The sequence below is a fragment of the Ambystoma mexicanum genome, chromosome 3p (genome assembly GCF_040938575.1).
Source record: "Ambystoma mexicanum isolate Mex_15411 chromosome 3p, UKY_AmexF1_1, whole genome shotgun sequence".
Classification (NCBI taxonomy): Eukaryota; Metazoa; Chordata; class Amphibia; order Caudata; family Ambystomatidae; genus Ambystoma; species Ambystoma mexicanum.
Genome location: NC_090925.1, coordinates 738,323,208 through 738,350,558, shown reverse-complemented (window position 1 = coordinate 738,350,558; position 27,351 = coordinate 738,323,208). Strand labels below are relative to the sequence as shown.

At 51.9% G+C, this 27,351-nt stretch overlaps 1 protein-coding gene across 1 annotated transcript in view; it reads right to left on the bottom strand.

The window, feature by feature from the left end:
- SRCAP (Snf2 related CREBBP activator protein) overlaps window positions 1-27,351 on the bottom strand; it is a 2,075,623-nt gene that overhangs the window by 1,000,661 nt on the left and 1,047,611 nt on the right. Inside the window, exon 13 of the mRNA XM_069651627.1 lies at window positions 2,728-2,864. Coding sequence (XP_069507728.1) covers window positions 2,728-2,864 — 137 coding nt within the window. The remainder of the gene's footprint in view (window positions 1-2,727; window positions 2,865-27,351) is intronic.

Sequence of the window (27,351 nt, the reverse complement as noted above, 5' to 3'; positions counted from 1 at the left end):
GGTGGGGGGCCCGACATCCTGGCCGGCACCGGAGTCCTGCCTGGAGGACGACGGCAGTGATGATCAACTCCACCGTAGGCCTTGGAACGGCCTCCTGGGTCGGGGACCTGGAAGGCTGGCGGTACAAGAAGAAACCTTTCACCAATCTGCTGTACTTCCCTCGGGAGGAGCAAAAGGATGAGCAGTGTTGCTGGAGCGTGCCCAGGGAACAGGCCGTCTCTGAATCCGGATTGATGGCCTGTAGGGACTCGTCAACAACCTTCCTAAAATGATTATCTCAGTCGAACGGCATGTCCAGTGCCCTCGCCTGGACCTCCTGGTGGAAATTTGTGGTCTTCAGCCAACCTTGACGACAAAGGCAGACACTGTTCCTCATCTGCCAGAACCTGGTGTCAGCGACGTCCAGTGCCTTACTGTGATGGGATGGTCTGAAGCCACCCCTCCTTTCTGTAAGAGGTTGATCGCCTCCATTCTCTTGTTGTCGGGAAGTTACTCCAGAATCAGGTCCAGCTTGTACCACATCTCTGTCGTACCTGGCCAGTGCGTTGGCCACCTTGATTGTGTACGCTGTGGTGTAAACAACCTTCCTTCCCATTGTGTCCATCTTCTTCCCCTTGCTGACTAATGACGATGAGGAAGGATTCGGTGACTATTTCCTCGAGGCCGCCGAAATCACTGAGTCCGGTGATGCTTGCAACATTAAGCAATTGGGTGCAGACTCCAACAACCGGTACTTCTCCAGGCTATCGCGTTTGGTCGGAGCCGGGAAAAGGTTCTTCAAGAGGGTCAGGCCCTCATCCCACACATCATGCAGAAGGGGGTACCGCCACGATGGTCTTGCTCTTGGCCTCGCGTCTCTCTATTACAGGAAACCCTCCTTGATCTCCTCGAGCCAAAGGTGGGAAAGTACAGAGGCTTGGGCGACCATGCAATGTAACTACCCAACCTCATCCGGTGGGGAGGCCCTCTGCTGCCGAGATCCACCTGCTGTGACGATGTTGCCGCTGTGGCCATATTTATCCCTGCATCCGGGGGAGGGGGGTGGTTTGCAGAGCGCCAGTCTCGGATGTGGAGGCTGAAACGGGTGCATTGGGTGATGCTTTCTCTTTGTCAGAGGCTGATGGGAGCCCTGGGGAGGGGGCGGGGGCCGAAGGAACCGGGGCCTGCGCCATCCTCTTCTGGATCTCAGACATCAAAGTGTGCAGGGTGTCCAGAGATATCTTTCGGCTGAGCTGGCGTGATCAGGGAACTAGGCATCAAGCGGTCGTCCTCTTCCACATCCTTGTGGACTGTGTGTAAGCTCTCCAGGTCCTCGATCTCCATGGTCAAAACTTCTATGACCTAAGACACGGCCTGGGGTTGGACCGGTAACTCGTTGCCTTGCCCACCTTTTTTCCATCCAGAGAAGTCAGAGCCGGGCTCAGACAGCAACCTCTTCTCGGGCGTGCCAGCAGACCTCGCTAAAGTCACTGCAACAGTTTCCGCCTCAGAGGCAGGGACACATTCTGCATTGTGAGGGCTACCCTTATGGGTCAACCCTTTGTGCCGTTGTGAGAGCCGCCGCCACCAACTATCGTCGATGACCTCTCTTAAGACGAATTGGCCTTCCTGGGCAGATCAGCCATCTTCTCCTCCATCCATGGCTTCTCTGGCCTCTGCCGCAGCTTGGCCGGTTTGGGAGACTACCTCTTGGAGGAGGAGCTCGATCAATGGCTGGCAATAGAGGCAGATGGTGATGTCAAACTCACCCTGCCCATCACGTGACCCGCTTGCGCGGTGACCCCGGTCAAAGTGCTTGGCCTTATCTTGGGCCCCCGCGGGGGAGGTGCCCTCAAAGGACTTAGAAGACAGCTCCTCTGACCCATCGGTCCTGGGTGAAGTATGACCCAGCTCCGAGCACGGGGCAGAGGCCTTGGCATTCAGCCAAGCCGCCAGTCTACCATGTCAATCCATCGTTCTATTCTTGGAGCAGCCGAGGCAGATCTCAGATAGTCTTTGGGTCCAAATGAAGACAGAGGCATTGGAGGTGCTTGTCCTCCACAAACACATTATGTAGCCCACATTTGGTGCAGGGCCTGAAGAGGGATCCTTCTTCTACTCCGTCATGGCCGGATGTGTGGTGTAGGCCCGTTGGCCTTTAACGAATCCTCGCCCACAAGGGGCGATGAAATTCACCGACAGAGCCCTGCAGTCGGCAGATGGAGAGAAGAGCACACAGGCTCTTTTGGAACAAAAATAGAAACTTTTTCCGTCCAAAAACGAAAACAGTTAGAAGTAGCTCATGGAGCAAAACTTGAGGGCTCCCAACACTGAAATGTGCAGTAAAAATCAGAAGATGGCTGCCAGAGTGGGTGCTTAGGGAGAGGACTGTGAATGGCTGGGGGCAGTAGGACCCCAAGGACAGTGATTGGTTTAGAGGAGAAATACAGTTTGTAAATGAAAGTGATGACTTTCTTTTACTGAGGATTCCCTGCATGAAGGGGAATATTCATGAGCACGTGAATCCATGCCAGACCCCATGTTGGAGAAGTAAGCATTATTTTCCTTCTGATTAAACAAGCCTAAAGTAGGCCCATGTGAAAAGTGCATGATATAACATTCAACCCATCTGCCTATTTCAGTAATATTGGCAAGTGTTCCTCCTTTCCTCCGTGTGTGTGCTCCAACATGGACACTATTGTATCCTCTTTTAGACCAAGTTGAAGGGTGAAAAGTTGGATTCCATACCTGCCTCTTCAGCTTGCGCTCCTTCTGAGACCCATAGTATGTGAGAATCTTGAAACTCGGACACCAACGTTTGAGCTCCATCTCCCAGTTGAGCATAACGCTGGTGGGGACAATGATAAGATGAGGACCCCAGTTTCCTGGAGAGAAAAAAGGTATGGTCATAAGCTTACAGAAAATTAAGGGCAGGTGTGGTTTCCATATCCAGGGACAGAGGGATTTTAAGAAAACAAGCTAGCACTGGCAGTTAGTATAGAAGTTGTCATGCGTAGAGAGCAAGACGCAATATGCAAATACTAAAATTTACAAATGCAAACTCCCCAAAATATATGGAAATAAACTCAATAATGTCGTTTTTAAAACAAATGTTAAGCATAAACATATTATAATTGTGCCCACTGCTAATGACGCATATCTTTAAAATTTGAGAAATATGTAAAAATGACAAAAGAAAAAAAGAAAAATCAATTGGGTAAATGTACAATTCTGACCAATTCAAAATTAATTTTAAACGGGCATTCCACCCCTGTCCACCGTTATCATTTTGAGTGTAAACTAATCGGAAGTTACTCAAGGCTAATTCTGGTGAGCAAAAGAAGGAGAAGGGTATTTAAGAAACTCAACCCAGAGAACAGTATTGGTAAATTTCCAGCATTATTTTCTAGTAAATCGATATGCCTTGATTTTTAGATTCACACTTGCAGAATTTCGCTCTTCAGCCTTCACAAGGAATTGTCAGTACAAAAGAGTTCAAAATGAAGATCTGAGAATCACGAGATAAAAGCAGCTCCTGCGCATCCAGCATTGTAAGGGTGAAAGTAATTATAAGTTACTCATCGTAGTGACTAACGTACTCGTAGTCCATAGTCCCCTTTCTTCCATACTGCATGGGGCATCCCTCCCAAGGGACGGGACACAGAACCTTTTACCAGAAAAAATCTTCTCCCCTTTAAATTTAGAGGCACGCTGGAGTGCGGCTCAGAGAGCAGGCGCTGGCCTGACTCCGCCCTGTGGCGCCACACCTCAGTCCCCATTGACGCGTCGACAATAGAATTAACATTGCCTTAAGTCACCAATAATATTAGGGAGATTAGGGAATATTAGTGTTAGGGAGAATTCTCAGAAATGTGCCAATTCCCTCCACCTTAGAAACCCCCAGCAACTTTGTCTAGCTTCTTATGTAACATGTTTTATGTTACCCTTTCCTCACTGAATGGCTGGTGGCAGTGGTTTTCGTTTTGAACTACCGTGAATTGCATTTACCGCGACCGTTCGTGGCTCCGGTAAAGCAACCGCGGGAGCCATCTTTTTCAAAATGGCGCAGAGCCATCTTTGATAAAATGGCCCCCGGTCTTCTTTTTTCGCCAGTTCTTTGCGCAAAGGCCCTTCTAGATTTTCGGTGCACGCCAAACCAGGTTTGGTCTCTCTGTTAATTTCGCCATTGGCAGGGTTTCTAAGTGAAACCCGCCTCTGGCGCCAGAGTGTCTGGGGTAGGCAGGAAGTGAGGGAGGTACCCGAAACTCCCTGTGCTTAATCTCCTAGGAGACCTGAATGCACTCTGAAGTGATTGGCTGGCTGACTGTCCGGCAAGGACAGCCACCCTGCTGGATGACTGACAGCTAGGCTGGAATGAATGGGAGAGAACAGAATAAAAGGTGAGTCTTTTGGCTTGGAAGGCAGAGTCCACCACTGGATGAAGGAACCGAAGAAGAGCTTCAAGAGGACACCTGCTGCAACTCCTGGACCATTGGTTTGCCCGGTGAAGCCCTGCAGCAGTGCCAACTTGCCAAGTTCGCATCGACAGAGAAGCCCTGCAAGGACGACTTCTCCCTTTTAATTGGTGGGACCAATCAACTCCAAAGTAAGCCACCTGGACATCCATCTCATAGCTGGTTGAATTTCCACAGAGTTGCTGCTGGAAACCATAGAGCCAGGGAGAGGAACACCAGATTGTGTGCGTTGCTTTTAAGCTGGCCTACAGCTTTTGGAAGATCCTCCGGACTCGCAAGAAGCAGGACTGACCAAGCCAGAGCCCCCTCAACAGAGGAAAGCCCACCCCAACAGCCAGGAACCGCATTGTTGGTATTTGCAGTGGTCGCAAGGAGCTGAAACGCACAACCACTGAAAGTGAAGTTGCCGGTTGCCAGTTTATGCCAGTCCCAGTGTATTGCAGGAGTCCACCGACGTCCTGCCTCCTGTCCCCGCGACTGAGGCCCAGGAACAGTGAGATCTGCAGAGCTGCACAGCAACAGAAGTCCTCAGCTGCATCATTCCTTCTTTGCCAAGGTACTGTTATTGTTAACGCATATTTGTACCGCGCACTATTACCACCGGAGTGGTGTGGTCCCCTGGCGCTCTGGCGGCTCTGAAAAAGGGAGATGGGGGGGGGGGGGGGGGGTGAGTTAGTGGCAATGAGCTGGAAAAGTGCAAGATTGCAGTGATGTGCTGTTGGCAGCCTCAGCCCGGTGGGTCTGTTGGCTGGGCCCGTTGGCTGGGCCCGTTGGCTGGGCCCGTTGGCTGGGCCCGTTGGCTGGGCCCGTTGGCTGGGCCCGTTGGCTGGGCCCGTTGGCTGGGCTTGGGGTGTTTTACAGCCGGTAGTCGTCGTGTGCTGTTGTGCAAGACTGTGTGTGGTTTGTTTTGTTGTTGCAATGTAGTGAAGTTTGTGCGGTTTGTTGGTTTTAAGGCTTGTGTTTGTGTTTGATTCGAGTTTGAGGGGTGTATGCAGAGGAGTGAAGTTGTTAGTGGGTTGATTATTGATTCATGATTGCACGTTTGGTTCAGGCTTCGCAGGAGAGTCTTATATCAATCATTGAAATACATTTCTATCTAGATGCGACGCATGCTAGGTTGAGGACGACATCTAAGTGCGGCACATGCCAACATTCACAATTCTATCTACATGCGACGCAAGCTAAACTTGAGAATTAAAGTGTGGCATATGCTAACAATCACATTCCCATCAAGATGCGACGCAGGCCAAACTTGAGAATCCCATCTAAGGGTGGCACATGCTAACATTCACAATTCTATATACATGCGGCGATGGCTAAACTTGAGGATTCCATCTAAGTGTGGCACATGCTAACATTTACAATTATATCTACATGCAACATAGGCTAAACTTGAGGATGCCATCTAAGTGTGGCATATGCTGACAATCACATTTCTATCTAGATGCGACGCGGGCTAGTCTCCATAGTTCTCTCCAGGTATGGTACTAGTTAACATTGTAATGCAGGCGATATTTGCTGTCCAGCCATGAATAGGTTTAGGCTGGTGCTAACATATCTTTCTAAGAATGCATGGTGTAAATCTATCGCAGTCTAGGTTATGGAGAGGTAAAAGTTAGAGTGGCTGGGGCTTTCTGGAGTAGAGTAATTGCTCTACACCCCACCCATGCCACACTTACAGTTTTGTCGGTGTCTGTTGACTGCTGGCTTCATTGGCTTCCCCTGCTGACACCTGCAGACACATCTTGGAGCCGTCAATGTAGGAGCCGCTCTTTGCCTTGGGGCCCTTCGCCGAAGGGGCTGCCGGGCAGGAGGGCTGCCCAGGTCTGGTCCAAGATAAGACAGGAACTGGCCAATAAGGGCATGGGGGAGGGCTCGGGAGGCAGGGCAAGAGAGCAGGAAGCCTCGCTGCTTCCAAGGAGCCCATGAGGGTCCCCACACTGGTAGACAGCGCCCTGATGGAAATGGGGGCTGGGGACCATGCACACACGCTCACCTGCCTGCCTGGGTGGGTAAAATAAGTCTAAGAGAACGTACCTTTTACTGTAGATTTGCTTGAAACTTCTACAACTCACAAGTCTAATCACCTTGTGGCCTTACATTTGATTCTTCTTTTTTTATCAAAGACTCCTAAGAACTTGTGCAAAGACTTTTCCATTTACTTACCTGAAGTGCTTCATCCTATTAAAGACTTTTGCATATTGACTTTGACTTAGCCTATTGAATTGCATGACTCTTCTAAGAGGATTTGAAGTATTTGCCCTGCTTAAGAATATTGGTGATCTCTTGTGTTCTAATAACCTTTGCCTGGAGATATAGTGCTGACGAGCCAGTCGTCGAGATATGGGTAAATGTGGAGGCCCTGCGCTCTGAGGAGGGCAGCCACTGTATTCATGAGCCTGGTAAAGACCCTGGGGGGGGCGAGATGAGGCCAAAAGAGAGGACCTTGTATTGGAAATGGTAGCCCATGATCCTGACCCGTAGGAAAGAACGATGGGACGTGTAGGTACGCATCCTTCAGATCCAGGGAACACATCCAGTCTCCCTTGCACAATGTCTCATTTATAAAAGCTGGCGTAACCATCTAGAATTTTTGTAGGGGTTGTAGGGTCCAGCACAACTCTCAGGCGCGCCTGGTTTTTCTTATGAATGGTGGAAATCCTGGAGTAAAAGCCCAAGCCTCGCTGTGAAGATGGGACTTCCTCCACTGCCTGGCTCTCTACGAGCGACCAGATATAAGAGTTGCTGTCCCAACCTGAGGGAGTGGAGAGGAGGAGGAGGGAGGCGAGGCTTGGATGGGTAGGCGGTACCCCGTCGATACTACGGAGAGGATCCAGGGGACCGCAAAATTTTGGGGCCAGAAATTTGCATGGAGAGCAAGCCTGCCCCCCCACCGGAGACACGTGGACCCGAAGGGGCATGTCATGCCTTGCTTCCCTCGGAGGCTGTCACGGAGGAGGGGGACTGGAAAAAGCCCTTACTCCCCCGACCCCTTTTTGTTGCTTGTGCCGGTTCTGAGATGGCAAGCGGTCCAGCTGCCTGGATCTCCGTTCCTGGAAGACACTGAACCCTCCATACTTACACCCCCTGTCAGAGCGCTGTTGTGACTGGGTATACGACTTGGGCGTGGGCTTTGTCAAGATGGATTAATACTTGGCCGTTTGTGAGCTGTTTTTCTTCTTGTCCAGCTCTTCGTCCATGGTGGAGTGGAAGAGGACCCTCAACAGTAGTTCTAATATGCGTTCCTAGACATCCGGGTTGAATTTCGTGGCCCGGAGCCAGGCTGACCATTTCTCATGTCCGTGGCAATACAGATGGTACGGCCAGGTGTGTCAATAAGGGCCACAGTGAATACCATGAGGTCCTGCACCACCAGCTTGGCCTCAGCCAGCCCCGCCTTAAAAAGTGATTGGCTCTGCGTAGGGAGATCCGGGAGGAAATCCGCAATTTCCCGCCATAACCTTTGGTTAGCGGCAGCCAGCATGGCATCGCCGTTGGCCGGACGAAGATGCAAGGACGCATTTGAATAGAGTCTCTTCCCATACGCCTCGAAGATCTTCTCCTCCTTGCCTAGCAGCCCCGCAGAGGAGGAGGCTGAGGACGACTGAGGCTTGGAGTATAGTGATGCCGCAGAAATCAAAGAGGAGTGTGGCTGATGATGGGCCGAGAGCTAGAGTGCTTCCCCCTCCATCTGCCTGTACTTGGAGTCCAGGCGTCGATTGACCGGCTGGACCGAGTGGGGCTTGAGCCAACCCTTCTTGGCAAGGGAGACGACATTGGTCTGCAGAGGAATCCGCATTTTGGCAGAGGGGTGTCGTGTGAGGACGTCAGATTCTGCCGGCTGCTCAACCTCGGGTTGGGGTAGGCCAAGGTACTCTGCCAGCCCAGCAAGATGTTCGTGGAAGGCCCTGGCTGAGGATGGCATCTCCGGATCCTCCTCCTCATCCGTATCCTGAGGATCAGGAGGATCCTGCAGAGGTAGAGGCGTAGCTGGAGCCGGAGGCTGGGGCACAGGGACCGCGGCCAGAAACTGAGGAGGCGGCAAAGGCTGGTACAGAATTCCTGAGGAGTCGGCTGGGGAGCCGGAGGCAGCAGCTGCACCGGGGCCAGGAGCGCCGGCGGAGGCGCTTGTGGTGCCGCTAGCATAGTCGAGAGGACTTCCCTGATTGGGTCCTTGAGGATAACCCTCATCCGAGGTGACTTCAAGATCCCGAGGAACCTCTTGAAGAACCCCTCTTCACTGGCCTGAGAGGTGGTAGGGGGTACTGACAGGGTAGCCGGGGCCTGCTGGAGCCGCTGTATACCCTGCCCGTATGGACGCAGTGGGAAGCTGCCCTGCACATAAGAAGGATAGGCTGTAGGCCACGTACCTGGTTGAGGCCAGTCCCACCTTGACACTCGTTCTTTGCCAAACTCCTGGAATGGCGTCGGACGGGGTGCCACCGTTATGTTAGGTTAATTACACTTATAAGGCGCCAAAGCCTGCAGGCATCCTGTCTGGCGCAGCGGCCATGTTGTCGAGTTGCCTGCCACGTGTTGCAAGGCTTGCTGGGCCTAGCCTCCTCCAGGACTCTTACATGTGGAACAAAAGGCCGACCCTGCTCCTTGGACCTAGGCCCGGTAGGTGAGACACCCTCGACACGTGGGTCGGCAGAGCTGCGTTTAGGCAGCCCCTCGGCCATATTGTCGGTACAAGCGCAAAGCCCCTCAGATGACAATTCAGTACAAGAGCCTTCTGGTCCCTCAACACTACCACGGGAGGATCCAAGGATCCCTCGGCCCGAAGGCCGGTAGAAGCAGCTGCCTCGTGCTAGTACAAGCATCTAAATGGTCCCTCCCGCGCGGGTTTCACGAAGTTCTTGAGGTCCTCTTGAGGCAACTTCTGGAAGCGTTCCCTTCAACTGGCTAGTCTGTTCTTCAGTGCTTTCGATGACCGTGAGCCACACGCTATACAAGCTTGCCAACCGTCGTCTGGGCCAAGGCAACGTAGGCAAAGTGAGTGGGGGTCTGAAGTTGGGAAGAGCCTGTCGCAGGAGGGACACCTGCGGTACCCTGTGGAAGTTGGCATGCGCCAGGGAGGAGCGTGGCGCCTGAGGACCGAGTACTTGAATGATAAAAAGACAAAGAGAAGAAGTATCCTTTATATGGGCGAAGTCAAACCCAGGAGCGCAGGTGAATTCAGCCTGTTCCAGTCGGTGTGGAAAAGGGGACAGAGGTGTGGCGCCGGAGGGCAGAGTCAGGGCAGCCCATGCTCCCTGGGCCGCACCCCTGCACGCCTCTAAATTTAAAGGGGAAGACGTTTTTTTCTGGTGAAAAAGGTTCTGTCTCCCGTCCCTTGGAAGGGACGCCCATGCAGTATGGAGGAAAGGGGACGGGATGTAAGAGTACGGTTGAGGTGTAGTGAAAATAAATATCAGTACAGGATGGATTCTGTTGCATTAATGTAATTGCTGGCTCTCAAAGGGTACAAGGCAGATACAAAGAAGCTACAATACTGCCAACAGGAGGGACTATATGTCATGATCCATAGAACGCATCCCTTTTGGAATTCCTGGTCCCTAACACAACGGGGCTTACACTCCTTAGTACTTCCAACATGGCACGTCTAACGTGGAACGCTCTCCAACGGCCTCCACGTCAGACATAGCACATTCTATAAAGAGACCACGCCCCCCGTGGCCCCGCGCGTCTCAACGCTAACACTTGTAGTGGCTAGACGTGTGCTCTGTAGTTCGCTGTAACTAATCTCTTGTTTCCTGGTTCCCGGACCCTCGATTACCCCTCTACCTTTCCTTCCTCCTTATTCTGCCTTGATTCCCGGATCCTGTGTACCGATTACACCTCCCTCGTTTCCTGGACTTCCTGGAGATTCCAAGTACCCCTGGAGCTTGAATGCTGAACGCACGCTGGAACCAGAAGACGCTCGCTCAGGGTTGTACAAAACCCGATCCGTACGCAAGACTCCTCCTTCCAAGAATTCCAGCAAACATCGAAGTCAGGTGAGAAAGGGGGAAATCTGGGACAGATTGAGACGCCAAACGACCGAAGTCGAAACGGACAGGGAGGCGGCTGTTCAGGATCTCATGCACAGCATGCAAGAATTAACGACCGGGTGCAGAATCTGAAAGCGGAGAATGCCGCATTAAAACAATTAGTTTTGTCCCGTGATTCTGCTACAAAGGAAAGCGTACTACTGGGCGGCATAGTTGATAAATACGATGGGTCTGCAAAAGCCCTTTGTGGATTCCTTGAATCCTGTTTAGTCCACTTTACCTTTAAGCCCTACTACTTTTCTACCCCCAGGGCAAAGGTGGGCTTTATAATTTCGCACCTTTCCGGGAATGCACTAACCTGGGCCACACCTTTAGTAAATTCTGGAGTTGCCCTCCTGGATGACTAAGACGGATTTATACAGGCTCTTAAGACCATGTTTGACCGCCCAGAACAGGTCTAGGAACGTCTACTTGATTTCCAACAAGGTTCCCAGGACATGCTTACGTATGTAACATGTTTTAAACCATTGGCTAAAGAAGCGGATTGGTCCTCAGAAGCATGCTTTACTCTTTTTCGTAGAGGGCTAAACGAAGACATCAAAGATGAACTAACCAGAGTGGCTCGCCCAGGTTCATTTCAGGCCCTTATGGATCTCGCTATGCAGATAGACTTTCGTATCCAGGAAAGGAAGGAAGAGAAGAAGAAAACCAAGATGCCCTTCCAGAAAACTCCCATAGAGATCTCCTCGAAGTCTGACCCTACGCCTGCCTCTGTAAATGACCAAGAACCCATGCAACTAGGGGCTTTCCGTGGACCGATTTCCCCGCAAGAAAGGATGCGAAGGATCCACACGGGGTTATGTATGTATTGTGCCTTGGATAAACATCTAGTTAGAGAGTATCCTCTAACCCCTCCACGCATTCGGGAAACGCCAGCTCCCGATCCTAGATGGAGCAAGGCTTCGGGAGAGAGATGTTTGCTCCACATCTAATCAATCCTTGCACTCTTCTGGACAAAACAATCTAGTGATATTACAGGCCTTTCTATCGCCATCCAAGAATGAGACCTACCCCATTTTGGCTTTGGTGGATTGTGGAGCCATGGGGATATTCATAGATCAATTTTGGGTCTTTAACCACCACATTCCATATGAAATTCGAGGCATCATGCAAACTGTGGAGGCTATCGACGGAAGGCCTCTTTCCTCAGGACCCATAACCCTACAGACCAAAGAGATCCAACTCTCGATAAACCATCATCGAGAGGTGATCAAATTTGACACCATAAAGTCAGCTCATTACCCAATCGTACTGGGTATGCCCTGGTTACAGAAGCACAACCCATACATCAACTGGGCAGCAGGATCCTTGTTTCTTGGTTCAGAGTATTGCATGTCTCTGTCTATTCCTGGATTCCTCGTCGACATCTTCCGAAAGCATGCCAACAGACCAGCAAGGCCGATTCATGGTTTCAAATATCATCCAGGTTCCTAGGGCCTATCAGGATTACATTGACGTGTTTTCAACTGCCATAGTTCAGGCCCTACCCCCTCACAGACCTGAAGACCACTATTGATACCGAAGCCTCAGCAGGAATTTCCTTTTGGAAGGATGTTCATTTTATCCGAACTAGAAAAGAGGGCCCTGCGAGAATACTTGGATACCAACCTTGAAAATGGTACCATACGACCATCCAAATTTCCAGCTGGAGCTTCATTCTTTTTTGTTCCCAAGAAAGACACTAAAGAGCTTAGGCCTTGTCTTGATTACCGTGGGTTAAATCAATGCACCCTCAAGGACTGCTACCCATTGCCCTTGATCTCAGATATCCTGGAAGCGGTGAGAGGAGCTGAAGTTTTCACGAAATTGGATCTCAGGGGTGCCTACCATCTGATCCATATTAGGGAAGGAGACGAATCGAAAACAGCCTTTAGAACACCCTTTGGCCACTTTGAATACCTGGTCATGCCCTTCGGACTCGCTAATGCCCCAGCGGTCTTCCAACGTTTCATGGACAGGGTGTTTTCCGACATGCTGTTCCTCTTAGTCATAGTTTACCTGGACAATATCTTGATATACTCCAAGGACCATGTAAGGCATGAAGAACATGTTAAGGTAGTCTTACAACGGCTACGTGAACACAAGCTCCTAGCTAAACCCGAGAAATGCCTTTATCATGTCTCTATTGTTAACTATCTAGGATTTGTCCTTAGTCCAGAAGGAATTGGAATGGAACACTCAAAGGTAAAGGCCATACTATCTTGGCCTGTTCCCACTACCGTGAAACAGATTCAATCCTTCCTGGGTCTTGACAACATTTACCAGAAATTCATACCTTCCTTTTCTGAGAGAGTCCAACCGATCATTACATTGTTGAAGAAAGATACTCCCTTTCTCTGGACATCAGCCCAAGATAAAGCATTCCAACGATTGAAAGCAGAGTTTACACAAGCCCGCATCCTGGCTCAACCTGATATTATTCGACCTTTCCTAGTGGAGACGGATGCCTCTAACTATGCCATAGGAGCAGTGCTAAAGCAGGAATTCGAGGACAATTTAGAAGATCCCATTGCTCATCTTTCACAAACCCTGACTCTCGGCGAGACTCATTATTCCGTCTTGGAAAAGGAGCAGTTCGCCATCCGCCAAGCCTTCACAGAATGGCGTCATCTACTTCTGGGAGCAAAAAAACCTGTTCAGGTCCGTACGGACCATCGAAATCTTCATGTTCTACAATCTCTGGAATGTAGGAATAGTCGACAAGCCCGTTGGGCCTTCTTTGCCCAGTACCAGTTCCACATCCATCATGTCCCCGGATCACAGAACATAATTACTGACGCCTTATCCCAACGTCGGGACTACGAAACTCTTGAAGATCGGTCCGTTGCAAAGATGTTTCCCCACACAATTTTTGTAGCCCAAGCAATCAGCCTCCTGGAAGATATTCGGATGCAAACCCAGTCCTCTGAGATCTGGAAAGACATTACGGGGAAGAATCGATGGAATCTTAGAACAAGGGACGGGTATCTGTTCAAGGATAATGGCCTGGTCATTCCCACAGAGAAACTACAACAACGGATAATAAACCTCTGTCACGATACCCTTCACTCAGGACATCTTATCATCACCAACACCCTCCGTCTAATACAAAGACAATTCTGGTGGACAAAAATGAAAATTGACGTTCAACTGTACATTCAAGCCTGTGCAGTCTGCAATCAAAACAAGCATGATGACAAGAGACCGGTGGGTCTCCTACTTCAACCTACGCTACCGACAAGGCCCTAGGAATTCATTGCTAGGGACTTAATTGTGGAATTACCATCTTCCAGAGGTTACACGACTATCATGGTCACCATTGATTTATTCACCCTTATGGCTCATTTTACACCATTGTACAAGTTACCATCTTCTTCAGAACTCGCTGCCATCTTCCTGGAACACATATTTCGACTTCATGGACTCCCTTCCAAGATCATATCAGACAGAGGACCTCAATACATCTCTCAATTCTGGAAAAACTTATGCCGTATACTAGGAATCCAACGTGCCCTCTCTTGAGGTTATCATCCACAGACTAACGGGTCTACCGAACGTGTGAACCAGACCCTGGAGCAATATCTTCATTGTTTCGCCACCAAGGTACAGGACGACTGGTCACTTAATACCTGTGGCTGAATTCACCTACAACAATTCTGATCACTCGGCGGTCTAGACCAGCCCTTTTTTTTGCAGCCAAGGATTCCACCCTTCGGTTCTACCTTCCATTCTCCCACATACCACACCAGTACCAACAGTCGACTCCTGGATTGAAACTCTCATCAACGTACACAAGGAAGCCAAAGAACACTTTGAAAGGGCCTGAACTCAACGCCAAGCACTATGTGGACTCCAAGAGAAGACCAGGACCTTCTTATGCAGTGGGTGATAAGGTCAGGCTGTCCTCGAAACTACTGCCTCGACATATATGACCAAACAAATTGGCTCCCAGGAACTATGGCCCCTTTTCCATAAAGGAAATCATAAACCCAGTGGCCTTCCGACTCAAATTGCCAGACTCCTGGAAGAAGATTCATCCAGTTTTTCACACTTCTTTATTAAAACCTTACATCCAGTCCTCCCGAAAGTCCTTCAGACTCAACCTCGTGGTTGTGGACGACCAACTAGAATATGAAGTATCAAGAAAATGCGACTCCAGGTATAAACGGGGTCAGCTTCAATACCTGGCTTGAGTGGAAAGGATATCCTCCTAGTGAACGCACCTGGGAACCGTTCTCAAATCAGAATAAGCCCCCCCCCCCCGATTACTCAGAAAGTATCATCTCATACACCCAGGCAAACCTGGTGGAACAGGTTTTCGGAGGAGGCATGCTGTCATGATCCATAGAACGCGTCCCTTTTGGAATTCCTGGTCCCTGACACAACGGGGCTTACACTCCTTAGTACTTCCAACATGGCCCTCTAACGTGGAACGTTCTCCACCAGCCTCCACGTCAGATGTAGCACCTTCTATAAAGAGACCACGCCCTCACGCGTCTCAACGCTACCGCTTGTAGTGGCTAGACGTTTGCTGTAACTAATCTCTTGTTTCCTGGTTCCCGGACCCTCGATTCCCCCTCTACCTTTCCTTCCTCCTTATTCTGCCTTGATTCCCGGATCCTGTGTACTGCCTCCGACTACACCTCCCTCGTTTCCTGGACTTCCTGGAGATTCCAAGTACCCCTGGACATTGAACGATGAACGCAAGCTGGAACCAGAAGACGCTTGCTCTGGGTTGTACAAAACCCGATCCGTACCCAAGATGACTCCTTCCAAGAATTCCAGCAATCATCGAAGTCAGGTGAGAAAGGGGGGAATCTGTGACACTATACTTGGGACAACTCATTTGTGTAATGGGGAAACAAAGTATCAGCTAGGGCGGCAGCAGTACGCGCTACCCCTAGGCCCAGTACTGTGAAGGAAATGTATCAGTTAGTGACCACCCCGGTAGAAAGCAAGACCATAGTTCCATACACAGCATTGCCCATATTACAACTGCACCATTACCATCTGGGGAAATGATCAGCCCAGGTTTGAAGATCCATCTGAAGTGGTGTTCTGTTCTCCCATCGCCGTCTGTATGAAGGAGTTAGATATTGGGAACATCTCTTCGATGTCCTAAGAGCACCTGGGACAAGGCAAAGTTTAGTAAGGGCATAGCCAAAGAAGAGAAATTTGAGGATCCATGCCAGGGTGGTGTGCAGTAGCACGCGCCTGCTTTTTCTTTTTTCATTTTTTCTTGATTTTTCTTTTGTCAATTTGTATTTGATTTTTCAAAATTCTTCCAGGAGCCGGTCCGCCCTGATGGAAAAAGGGTCACCCTCCTTCTCGCTCCCTCCCTCCCTGCTTCTCACTCCCTCTCCCTTCCTCCCTCCCTCCTCCTCCCCTCCTTCCTTCTCTCCATCTCTTTCTATCCAGAACACATCAGGGGCTCCTAAGGTTTTAGTTCCACATCCATTCCCAATTACAGAGGCATAAGGCCTGAGACATCTTGCACTATAGGGGATAAACGACACATTCCAGGCACATAGTGTGCAGTTGAAGAACATTGTTCTAGACCCAGCGTTATGCAATGGCAACACAAAATACAAATACCGCCAGTGTCGACAAGGACCATATTTCTCCTTGGGAGGTTACTCAAATGACAATGACAAATGGCAGGGAACCACAGTGATTTGCCTGGCAGGTGTGTTGATGGATTACAGCGGAGACGCAATATCCCAAATAGAAACTGTGTATGTACAAATATTGTCCCAACACATCACAAGGCTGACACGGATTGCAACAATGAAGAAGGAGGAGTAAGTAGATAGAGCCATAGACTCAATGAAGGAACAGTTCCTAGTGGCACAAAAACACAGTGCAACCACACTCTAGTGATCCCTGGTATGACGAAAGGTACAGCAGGGGTGATGGATTACTAAGGGGTTTGTGGCCGACAAGCCTACCTGCACCTCCTGCCATCTTGGAGGGGCAAGTGTTCAATGGCCACCCTGCATTCAGTGCTACGATTAATCCTGGAAGAAGAAATGCCTGTCGAGGTGCCAACAGCCACTCTAGCACCTAGAGAAGCAGAAAGACGCAAGCATATCACAAAAGAATTTGGTATGCTGGCAGACAAAGGACAATTTCAATGGCGGCGAAGAAAGAAGATATCAAACTGTCTCAAAAGACTCTTCCAAACTGCTCTTTTTAGCTCAGACTTTCTTTTTAATCTTTAAGCAGCTGCTGCACTTTTCTACCCCCGGATGATGCGGAGGATGGGTCACTATCGCACGTCATCAAAGCGGTGCACAATCTAGGTGTTCAAATGAAGAAAGAAGCTGGAGATCAGAATACAGATTGGCTATCCCTTGCCTTTGAAGGGGGTCTCGTCATGGCTGGAGGCTGCAGTAAAAATACTGGTTCCTGTGATCGTGTTCTTCTTGGTTCTCTTCTTCACGTGCCAATGGGGTCTACGATGATGTGTTCCTATAGTCCCTAATGGTACAAGGATGATGGTATCAATTGGGGGAATCTAAAACACCTTGCCATGCAATAAACAGCGAAACTTAAAAACTAATATTTCAGGGGTTGTAGATATGTCAGGTGGGGATGAGTTTTTAACTGTAGAAGTAACTAAAGGGGGGAATGCTGGGAAGGAGCCTAGTGCTTTTCTACATTCCCAAGCACTTTAGAATTAGACAAGACTTCTGTTAACTGTTTTCTAAGCACTACAAGAGTCCAGGGTGGTGGGTGGGGTCACTAAATGAAGTTAGGTAGGATTTAAATATAAAGGCACAGATAATTATTTAGCTGAATATATTTGCAAAAGTGTTAAAGGGTAGGTAGCTTTTCTCAATGCACGGTAAACAGCAGAATCCTCTGTGGCAAAAAGAAGGCAGCCTGTGCTAAATAAGACTACAGGCAGGCTGGCAGAGTACACGAGGTAACTCAGCAGGTATTCCCTGTCCATCACAAGACAATGGAGATTAAAAAAGATTCCATGCACGACAGAGTACTATGGGGAAAGGAACAAGTTACTTACCTGTAACCGTTGTTCTTCAGCATGGGTCTGGCATGGATTCACATGCTCATGAATATTCCCCATTGTCAGGCTGGGAATCCTCGGTAAAGAAAAAAGTCAGTTTCACTTCTGAACTGTCTTTCTCCTAACAACTAATCACTGGTCTTTGGGTCATACTGCCCCCAGCCAATGACTGCCCTCTACGAAAGCCCCTCCTCTGGCAGCCATCTTCAGATTTGGTAGCACGTAAAGTGGCAGTAGGATCAAGAGAAGAGCCTCATAGGGTAGGCAGGAGGGGTCGCGTGTGAATCCATAACAGACCCATGCTGGAGAACAGTTACAGGTAAGTAACTTATTCCTTCTCCAGCATGAGGTCTGGCATGGATTCACATGCTCATGAATAAAGAATACATAGCAGTACACACATGCACAACCACGGGAGGTGGCAAGGCTCAACATTAAGTATCTCAACATTAAGCATCTCTTACCGCCTCACCTTCAAGCAAACAGGTTGCGCAGCACTGCTTGGCCGACTCTGGACTCCGCCCAGGAATCCCGGTCGACGCAGTAGAATCTCATGAAGGTGTGCGTCGACCTCCATGTAGCAGCCCTGCAGATGTCCTGCAGGGGCACATCAGACAGGCACGCCGTAGTTGCAGCGATCGCCCTGGTTGAAGGGCTCCGACAGCCACACACCGGCCCGTTTGCCAACCGTTGTCAATGGGTGATGCAGCCGGAGAGCCACCTGGAAATGGAAGCCTTGGAGAGGGCCTCCCCTTGGTTCGCAGGGCTAAAGTTCACAAACAGCTGTGACGTCTTCCGAAAACTCTGTGCGGTCCACGTATAACTTCAGTGCTCTAGAAACATCCAGCGAGTGCAAAGCCCTCTCACCCGCTGACAAAGGCGATGGAAGAAAACTGTTAACACCAAGAGCTCGTTGAGATGAAAGTCCAACGGCACCATGTGCATGAAGGATGGGTGCGTCCGTAGCACTACCATCGTCTCGTGAAATGTTAGGTACGGTGGTTTACAAGAGAGGCCCTGGATCTCTGCCACTGTTCCTATGGAAGTGATGGCCACAAGAAACGCTGTCTTCCACAATAAGAATTTCAGTGGCGCTGAATGCATAGGCTCGAACGGTGGACCCATGAGCCTAGTCAGCACCACACTGAGCTCCCACACCGGGGCCAGAGCCTTCACTGGCGGGAACAAACAGAAAATTCCTTTGACGAACTCCTTGACCAGGCGGTGTGACCACAGCAACGACCGTCAAGCAGGAGATAGCCGCCAGATGAACCTTGATGGAAGCATGCGCCAGCCCTGCTTTGGCCAGCGATGGCAAATACGGCAGCACCTGTGGAGCCGTAATCTGTAGAGGTTTGATCTTCTGTGCACGGCACCAGAATGCGAACCTCTTCCCCTTATGTCTGTAGCATTTGAGCATAGACCAATCCCTGGCCTTGGCAAGTACCTCCTTGCAGTCCACCAGGATACCGTATCCTCCAAACTCTAGCGCTGCAGGAGCCAGGCCTGCAGGTTCAGCGACCCTGGTTCGCGATGCAGGATCGCGCCTCCTTCCCTGGCGAGAAGATCTGTGACCGGCAGAAGCTTGACTGGAGGGGACACTGACAAGTCCAGAAGGTCCGGGTACCATATCTGTCTCTGCCACGCCGGTGCGACGAGGATCATCCTGCACCGGGACCATCTGAATTGATTGATGAGTCGCAGCAGCAACAACGGGGGGGGGGATGCATAGAGAACAGGCAATCCCAGGTGAATGAGAATGCATCCCCCATGCTCCCCTGCTGGGGAAACCTGCTGGCAAACCTCGACCACTTGGTGTTCGTCACCGTCGCAAACAGATCAGTGTAGGGATTGCCCAATCGATGGAACAGAAGATCCACTTAGTCCTGCCGAAGCTCCCACTCGTGGCACAAGTGCAATTCCCCGCTGAGGGAATCAGCGATGATGTTCTTCACTCCTGCCAGATTAAACGGGACAAGAAACATCCCCTGGGCAACGGGCCAGTGCCATAGGTCCTGCGCCTCTCTGGAAAGTGCTGGGGATCTGGTACTCCCCCTGCTCCCGGATGTAGAACATTGTGGGGTAGCCACAGGCCTCTTGCATGGAGAATTCCGGTGTGCGCTCCCCATCCTTCCAGGGAGGCATCAGTCGTGACCGTCTCCTGGTGAGGTGGGGTCTGGAAGTCTGAGCCCGCCAACAGATGCGTGCGGACACCCCACCACCGTATCATTCGACGGAAAGTCTCGTCAAGTGAGATCTTGTCCTCAAAGCTTCCAGATACCTGGATCCAATAGGTGTCGAGGAATTCTTGTTGCATCCGCAGCCTGCACAGTCGAATGAGGTATATGCATGACATCATGCAGAGAAGGGACTTGATGGACCCCACCCTTGCGATCTTCAGGGTCAACAGCCGTTGCACCTTGCCCAGGATGGCTGCTGTCCTCTACTCCGACAGAGACGCCAGGCATGACACCGTGTCGAGCCGAGACCCCAGAAACAGTGCGTCTTGCGATGGCACCAAGCAAGACTTTGCATAGTTCACCGAGAACTCCAGCTTTGACAGCAGCTGGATGGATTCTGCCATGTGTGCGACAGCGATGTCCTAGATTTCGCTCGGATGAGCCAGTCGCCCAGGTAGGGGTAAACGTGGATACACCTTAGACGCAGCTGCACCTTCACTGGTGCCAGGCACTTGGTGAAAACCCTTGGCGCCGACTTCAATCCGAAGGGGAGGTCCTTGAAATTATAGTGATCCCTTGAACCACGAAACGCAGAATATTGCGGCTTCCCCTGTGAATGGGGATGTGAAAGTAGGCATCCTCGAAGTCCAGCGATGGCGGGAAGTACCCATGTTCCAGTTGTCCTAGAACATGCTCAAGGGTGACCATCCAAAACTTCTGGGATATGATATACTTGTTCAGACAGCGAAGGTCCAGAATGGGCCAACAACCGCCCGTCTTCTTCTTGACAAGGAAGTACTGAGAGTACACTCCAGAGCCTCTTTGGGACAAGCACTACCACGCCCTTCTTCAGCATGGCCCGTACCTACAGCAGAAGCTGAGGGACGTGGTTTTACTGCCTGGCCATGGGTGGTACGCGAGGACACTTCCAATGAAATTCAAGAGTGTCCATGGGCCAGAGAGTCCAGCACCCAACAGTCAGTGGAAATGGACTTCCACACACTGACTAAGTTTGCCAGCCGGACTCCCACCGGCGTGCGCAGTTGGGGGCCAGACGTCAAGGCCAGTTCAATCCTGCTTCGCCGCGGAGATGCCTCCTTGAGGACCTTGACGAAGGCGGCAGCGGCGACCTCCTTTGGACTTGCTGCGGCCCCTGTAGGCCTCCTTGGCCGAGTGCGGGACGGTTGACGGTAAGACGAGCTTCGCCGAAGCCCTTGAAGAACCTTTGGACTTTCCTCCGGAGGTCCGAAAGGACGGCCGTTGCTCTTGCAGGGTGCCCGAAGGTACGGGCCGTCTCGGTATCTGCCTTGATGGCCTGGAGGGAACCTTCCACGGTCTTTCAGAACAAATGATCCCAGTCGAAAGGCATGTCCAATACCCTCGACTGCACCTCCTGGCGAAAGTTTGTAGCCTTCAACCATCCCCGCCGACGAAGGCAAACACTGTTGCCCATTTGGCGGAATCCTGTATCTGCAATCTCTGTGGCCACTGTGATGGCATGGTCAGATGTCACCTCGCCCTCATGCAGGATCTCCAAAGCTTCCACTCCCTTGTCCTCGGGAAAGAAGTCCAGGAGGGGGAACGATCTTAAACCAGAGCTCCCTGTCGTAGCACGCCACGATGGCGAGGGCGTTGGTCGCATTGATGGTCGTTGTGACGATGTTATGGCCCGTCGTCCAATGGTGTCCAACTTCTTCCCCTCGCTGTCCGGGGAGAGGAGGTCATTGACACTGCAGAGCCAGAGGATTTCTTCCTTGCCACCTCCGAGACTTCTGAATCCGGGGAAGGCTGGGACCTTAAACACCTGGGTGCAGAATCTGACACACAGTACATCTTTTCGTACAGTCCCTCTTCGCCGGGGCCGAGGACGGGTTCTTCATAAGGGACGGGTTCTTCATAAGGGACAGCTCCTCGTCCCAAATGTTGTTCAACAGAGGGATCGACAGCACAGTCTTCCCCTTTGCCTCGCAGCATTGATACAGGAACCCCTATTCTTTTCCTCGCGGTCAGCTGAAACAGGTCCGAGGCCCTAGAGATCACAGCATGGAACAAGCCTATCTTGTCGGACGGGGAGGCTCTGGGCAGCGGAGCCGGGAGGTCTAACCCGCCACCGGCATCCGTGCCCGTCACCGTCCTGTCCGGGTCCTCCCTTGGTGGAAGGGAGGGGGGGCGACGGGTGAAAAGGCAGTGGAGTTTGGACTCTCCTCTTCTTGGTAGGGGGCGCACCCGATGGCCCTGGTCCAGCAGAATCTACTGGCGCCACGGGATCCTCCGTCGGCGGAAGGGGCATCCTCGTCCAAATCTTTGAACACAAGGTGTGGCATGCCTGGAGAATGTCCACCGAAATATCCACAAGGGGTTGAGGTGGTTGCTGAGGTGGCGGAGGCGGGAGTGATGGTGGCAGCGGTGTGGTTTCTCCAACTCCTCCACGGCCTGCTCCTCCTCGTCGGTCTCGTCGCCACTCTCGATGTCTCCCTGGTCGGGGTCCCCCCCGTAGGCCTTGGCCTCGACACATTTCTTCTACAAAATTGTCTGGAGAGTAGAAAGCTCCTTCTCAGAGGAGATGTCTGTGTCCTGCAGGACTACCGTGCCCTCCTTTCTGTTTGACCAGGGGAAACTGTTGGGGGAAGAAGACTGGCATCACCTTCTCCGGCGTCTTCTCTATGGGCTGGAACAACGATTCCCTTCCTGGCAGGCAGGGAACTCATCTTGGGGACGTACCTGGGCTTCGCTAGGGACGCCACCACGTATTCAATGGGTGGCTTCGCCGGGTGAATCAGGTCTGCACGACCTTGGTGGAGCTGGGGGCCTTCACCTTGGGGGGAGGGTCAGCGCCCCGCTCACCCTTGGCCTTCTCCGAATGGCCCGTCCGGGCTTCTCCAAAAGCTTACCCGGGTGGTCCACCTTCCTCTTCAGCGCCGAACCGCAGCGTTGGCTCATGGTTGAAGGTGCCGGGTAAGCTGCGACCCGTCCTGGCCGCCAGGCAGCCAGTTGCAACAGAGCTCCCGGACTTACGGTGCTTGGCCTTCTGTTGGGCCCCCGTTGTGCCCTCAAAGGTCTTAGAAGACCGCTCAGATTTCTTCTTGTGGCTGGGGGAGGCATGCTGCCGGGGCTCACCCATAGCAGGGGCTTTGGCCTGCAACCACTCCATGGGACGCCTGCACTGATTCTTCACGGTGCGGGGGACCATGCCTGGCAAAACAGTCATACTCCACGTGCGCTTGGTCGGAATGCAGGCAGTAGAGGCACACGGAATGCCCATCGTCCAAGTAGATGTTCTGCAGGCCACCTCCTGGACAAATCCTGAAAAGAGATGGCAAGTCTTCCTTCTCCTCTGCCGTGTCCACATGGGGTAGGCCTTGAAGAAGCTTCTGGAATCCTCCAAGAAGAAACTCGACCAAAATTCTCCCTTGAGGGGTGCTGAAGAATCCGAAGACATGTCCTTGTTAATCGAAGATGGATCGATGGAGCTTGAGGCTCGATTGACCGGAAAAATAGAGTAGAACTCTAAAGGGAAAAAAAAAATAAAAAAAAATAAAATAAAAAAAAAAAAATCGCAAAACACAGTAAAAGCTCGAGAGCTATAGCACGAGGACTCAAAACTTGAACGTGTGGTAAAAATCTGAAGATGGATGCCGGTAGAGGGCAGTCAATGGCTGGGGGCATTATGACCCATAGAACAGTGATTGGTTGTTACGAGAAAGACAGTTCAGAAGTGAAACTGACTTTTTTTTCATCGAGGATTCCCAGCCTGACGACAGGGAATATTCATAAGCATGTGAATCCATGCCACACCCCATGCTGGAGAACACAGGACCTGCAAACCTACACAGGAACAGATGCCAGCTGGAGCCAGGCATCTTCTAACCAAAGGCACTGTAAAACGAAGGGGACTTACCACATGTTGTGTAGCCTTGCTAGCTCTCAGTTGAGCCTTGACTTGGTTGCTTGCAGCTTTGCCCCTTCATAAGTCTCCCACCTTGCAGCCCTTCAGTGATCTCATTTCTACAAACATTTTCTAAAAACATTGGCAAGACTTTCTTACCTTCAAGAAGATCTAAAGATTAAATTAATAATTGCTTTATCAAGAAACCTTGTGCATGAGTACTTATGTGAATAAGGAACAAGTTACTTACCTGTAACGGTTGTTCTCCAGCATGGGTCTGGCATGGATTCACATGCTCATGAATATTCCCCGTCGTCAGGCTGGGAATCCTCGGTAAAGAAAAAACCAGTATCAGTTTCGTTTCTGATCTGTCTTTCGTAGTAATAACCAATCACTGGTCTCTGCGTCATACTGACCACAGCCAATGACTGCCCTCTACCTAAGCACCGCCTCTGGCAGCCATCTTCAGATTTGGAAGCACGTGAAGTGGCAGTATGACCAAGTGAAGAGCCGCAGAGGGGTAGGCAGGAGGGTTCGCATGTGAATCCATGCCAGACCCATGCTGGAGAACAACAGTTACAGGTAAGTAACTTGTTCCTTCTCCAGCATGGGGTCTGGCATGGATTCACATGCTCATGAATAAAGAATACATAGCAGTACACACGAACAACCACGGGAGGTGGCAAAGGCTCAACATTAAGCATTACATCAAACTCAACATTAAGCATCTTACCTCCTCACCAGGCTCACCTCAGGCGAACAGGTTGCGCAGCACTGCTTGGCCGACCCTGGACTCCTCCCTGTAATCCCGATCGACGCAGTAGAATTTCGTGAAGGTGTGCGTCGACCTCCACGTAGCAGCCCTGCATATGTCCAGCAGGGGCACACCAGAAAGGAACGCCGTGGTAGCTGCGATCGCTCTGGTGGAATGGGCTCTCGGACGGCCAGGCAGCGGTCGGTTTGCCAACCGATGACAGTACATGATACAGCCGGAGAGCCATCTGGAAATGGAAGCCTTCGAGAGAGCCTTCCCCTGATTGACAGGTCCAAAATTCACAAAGAGTTGTGACGTCTTCCGAAAACACTTCGTGCGGTCCACGTAGAACTTCAGCGCTCTAGCCACATCCAGCGAGTGCAAAGTCCTCTCAGCCGGCGACGAAGGCGACGGGAAGAACACAGGCAACACCAAGGGTTCGTTGAGATGGAAGTCCGACGGTACCTTGGGCATGAAGGAGGGGTGCGTCCTGAGCACTACCCTCGTGTCGTGAAAAGTCAAGTACGGGGCCTTGCAGGAAAGGGCCTGGATCTCTCCCACCCGTCGTGCGGAGGTGATGGCCACAAGAAACGCTGTTTTCCACGACAAACTTCAACGGGGCCGAGTGCAGAGGCTCGAACGGAGGTCCCATGAGCTTGGTCAGCACCACGTTGAGCTCCCACGCCGGGGCCGGCGCCTTCACCGGCGGGAACGATCTGAACAGTCCCTTCATGAACTCTTTCACCAGACGATGAGACCACAAGGACGTCCGGCCCGTGGTTCTGGTGTATCGGGAGATCGCAGCAAGATGAATCTTGATGGACGCGTGTGCCAGTCCAGCTTTGGCCAGCGTCAGCAGGTACGGCAGTACTTGGGGAGCCGTAATCCGTAGAGGGTTAATCTTCTGTGCGTGGCACCAGACAGAGAACCTCTTCCATTTGTGTCCGTAGCATTTAAGAGTCGAGGACGCCCTGGCCTTTGCAAGAACCTCTCTGCAGTCGGCCGGTATGTCGTATCCTCCAAACTCTAGCGCCGCAGGAGCCAGGCCTGCAAGTTCAGCGATTTCGGGTCGTGGTGGAGGATGGCGTCTCCTTCCCTGGAGAGTAGATCCGCGTCCACCGGCACCTTGATTGGCGGGGACGCTGACAAGTCCAGAAGGTCCGGGAACCATATCTGCCTCGGCCACGCAGGTGCGACGAGGATCATCCTGCACCGCGACCTCTTGAGCTGGTTGACGAGCCGGATTAGCAGTGGCAAAGGAGGGAACGCGTAGAGGAACAGGCCCTCCCAGGGGAACGAGAAGGCATCGCCCATGCTCCTCGCCTGGGGAAACCTGCTGGCGAACCTCCGGCACTTGGAGTTCGTCGCCGTCGCGAACAGGTCGATCTGGGGTGTGCCCCACCGTCGGAAGAGGCGATCCACTAGATCCTGCCGTAGTTCCCCACTCGTGGCACGAGCGCAGCTCCCTGCTGAGTGAGTCGGCGATGGTGTTTTTTATCCCTGCCAGATGAAACGGCACCAGAAACATCCTTTGGGCGACGGCCCAATGCCACAGGTCCTGCGCCTCCTTGGACAGCGCTGGAGACCTGGTTCCGCCCTGTTTCCTGATGTAAAACATGGTGGTGGTGTTGTCGGTGAAGATCCTCACCACCTTGCCCTTGAGGGACGGAAGGAAGGACCTGAGGGCCCAGAACACTGCACGGAGCTCCAGGACGTTGATATGGAGGGACTTCTCCGTCGGGAGCCAAAGGCCTCTCGCGTGCAGTTTTCGGTGTGCGCTCCCCACCCTCCAGGGAGGCGGTCACTGTCTCCTGGTGGTCTGGAAGTCCATGCCCGCCGTCAGATGCGCGCGGTTGCCCCACCACCGGATCGCTCGGCGGAAACTCTCGTCGAGTGTGATCCTCTCCTCGAAGCCGCCCGTCGTTTGGATCCAGCGCGCGTCCAGGAACTCCTGCAACGGGCGCATCCGGAGCCTGCACATGGGAATGAGGTAGATGCAAGAAGACATCATTCCGAGGAGGGACTTGATGGACCTCACCTTGGCCGCGTCGGAAACCAACATCCGCTGTACCTTGCCCAGAATGGACCTGGTCCTTTCCTCCGACGGGGAGGCCAGAAGGGACACTGTGTCGAGCTTCGCTCCCAGAAACAGTGCGTTTTGCGCGGGTACCAGATGGGACTTGGCGTAGTTCACGGAGAATCCCAGGTCCGTGAGAAGTTGGACGGTCCTTGCCGTGTGATCCACGGCGAGCTCCCTCGTCTTGGCTCGGATGAGCCAGTCGTCCAGGTAGGGGTAGACGTGGATCCCCTCGCGGCGCAGCTGCGCCGCCACCGGTGCAAGGCACTTGGTGAATACCCTGGGTGCCGACCGTAGTCCGAAGGGGAGGGCTTTGAACTGGTAGTGACGCCCTTGGACCACAAACCTAAGGAATTTTCGGTGCCCCTTTAGGATGGGAATATGGAAGTAGGCATCCTCCAAATCCAACGACGACAGGAAGTCTCCTTCCTCCAGCTGCCCCAGGACGTGCTGGAGGGTGACCATCCGGAACTTCTGCGCCTTGATGAACTTGTTCAGACGTCGCAGGTCTAGGATGGGGCGCCATCCTCCCGTCTTCTTCTTCACGAGGAAGTATCTCGAGTAAACTCCGGAGCCCCGAAGCCTCTTTGGGACGAGTTCGATGACGCCCTTCCTGAGCATTGCCTTTACCTCCAGGAGAAGCTGAGGGACGTGAAGCTCTTTCCTGGCCACGTGGGGGACGCGCGGGCACCTTCTTTGAAACTCGAGCGCGTGGCCCCGGGCTAAGGCGTCCAGCACCCAACGGTCGGTGGAGATGGACTCCCACACGCTGACGAAGCTAGCCAGCCGGCCTCCCACCGGGGTGCTTCGGTGGGGGCCCGACCCCACGGCCGGTTCAATCCTGTTTCGACGAGGCTTTGCCGCCTTGACCTCCTTGGCGACGACGGCGGGGTCCGCCGGACTTGCCTCGTCCTCTGTAGGCCTCCTGAGACGACGAG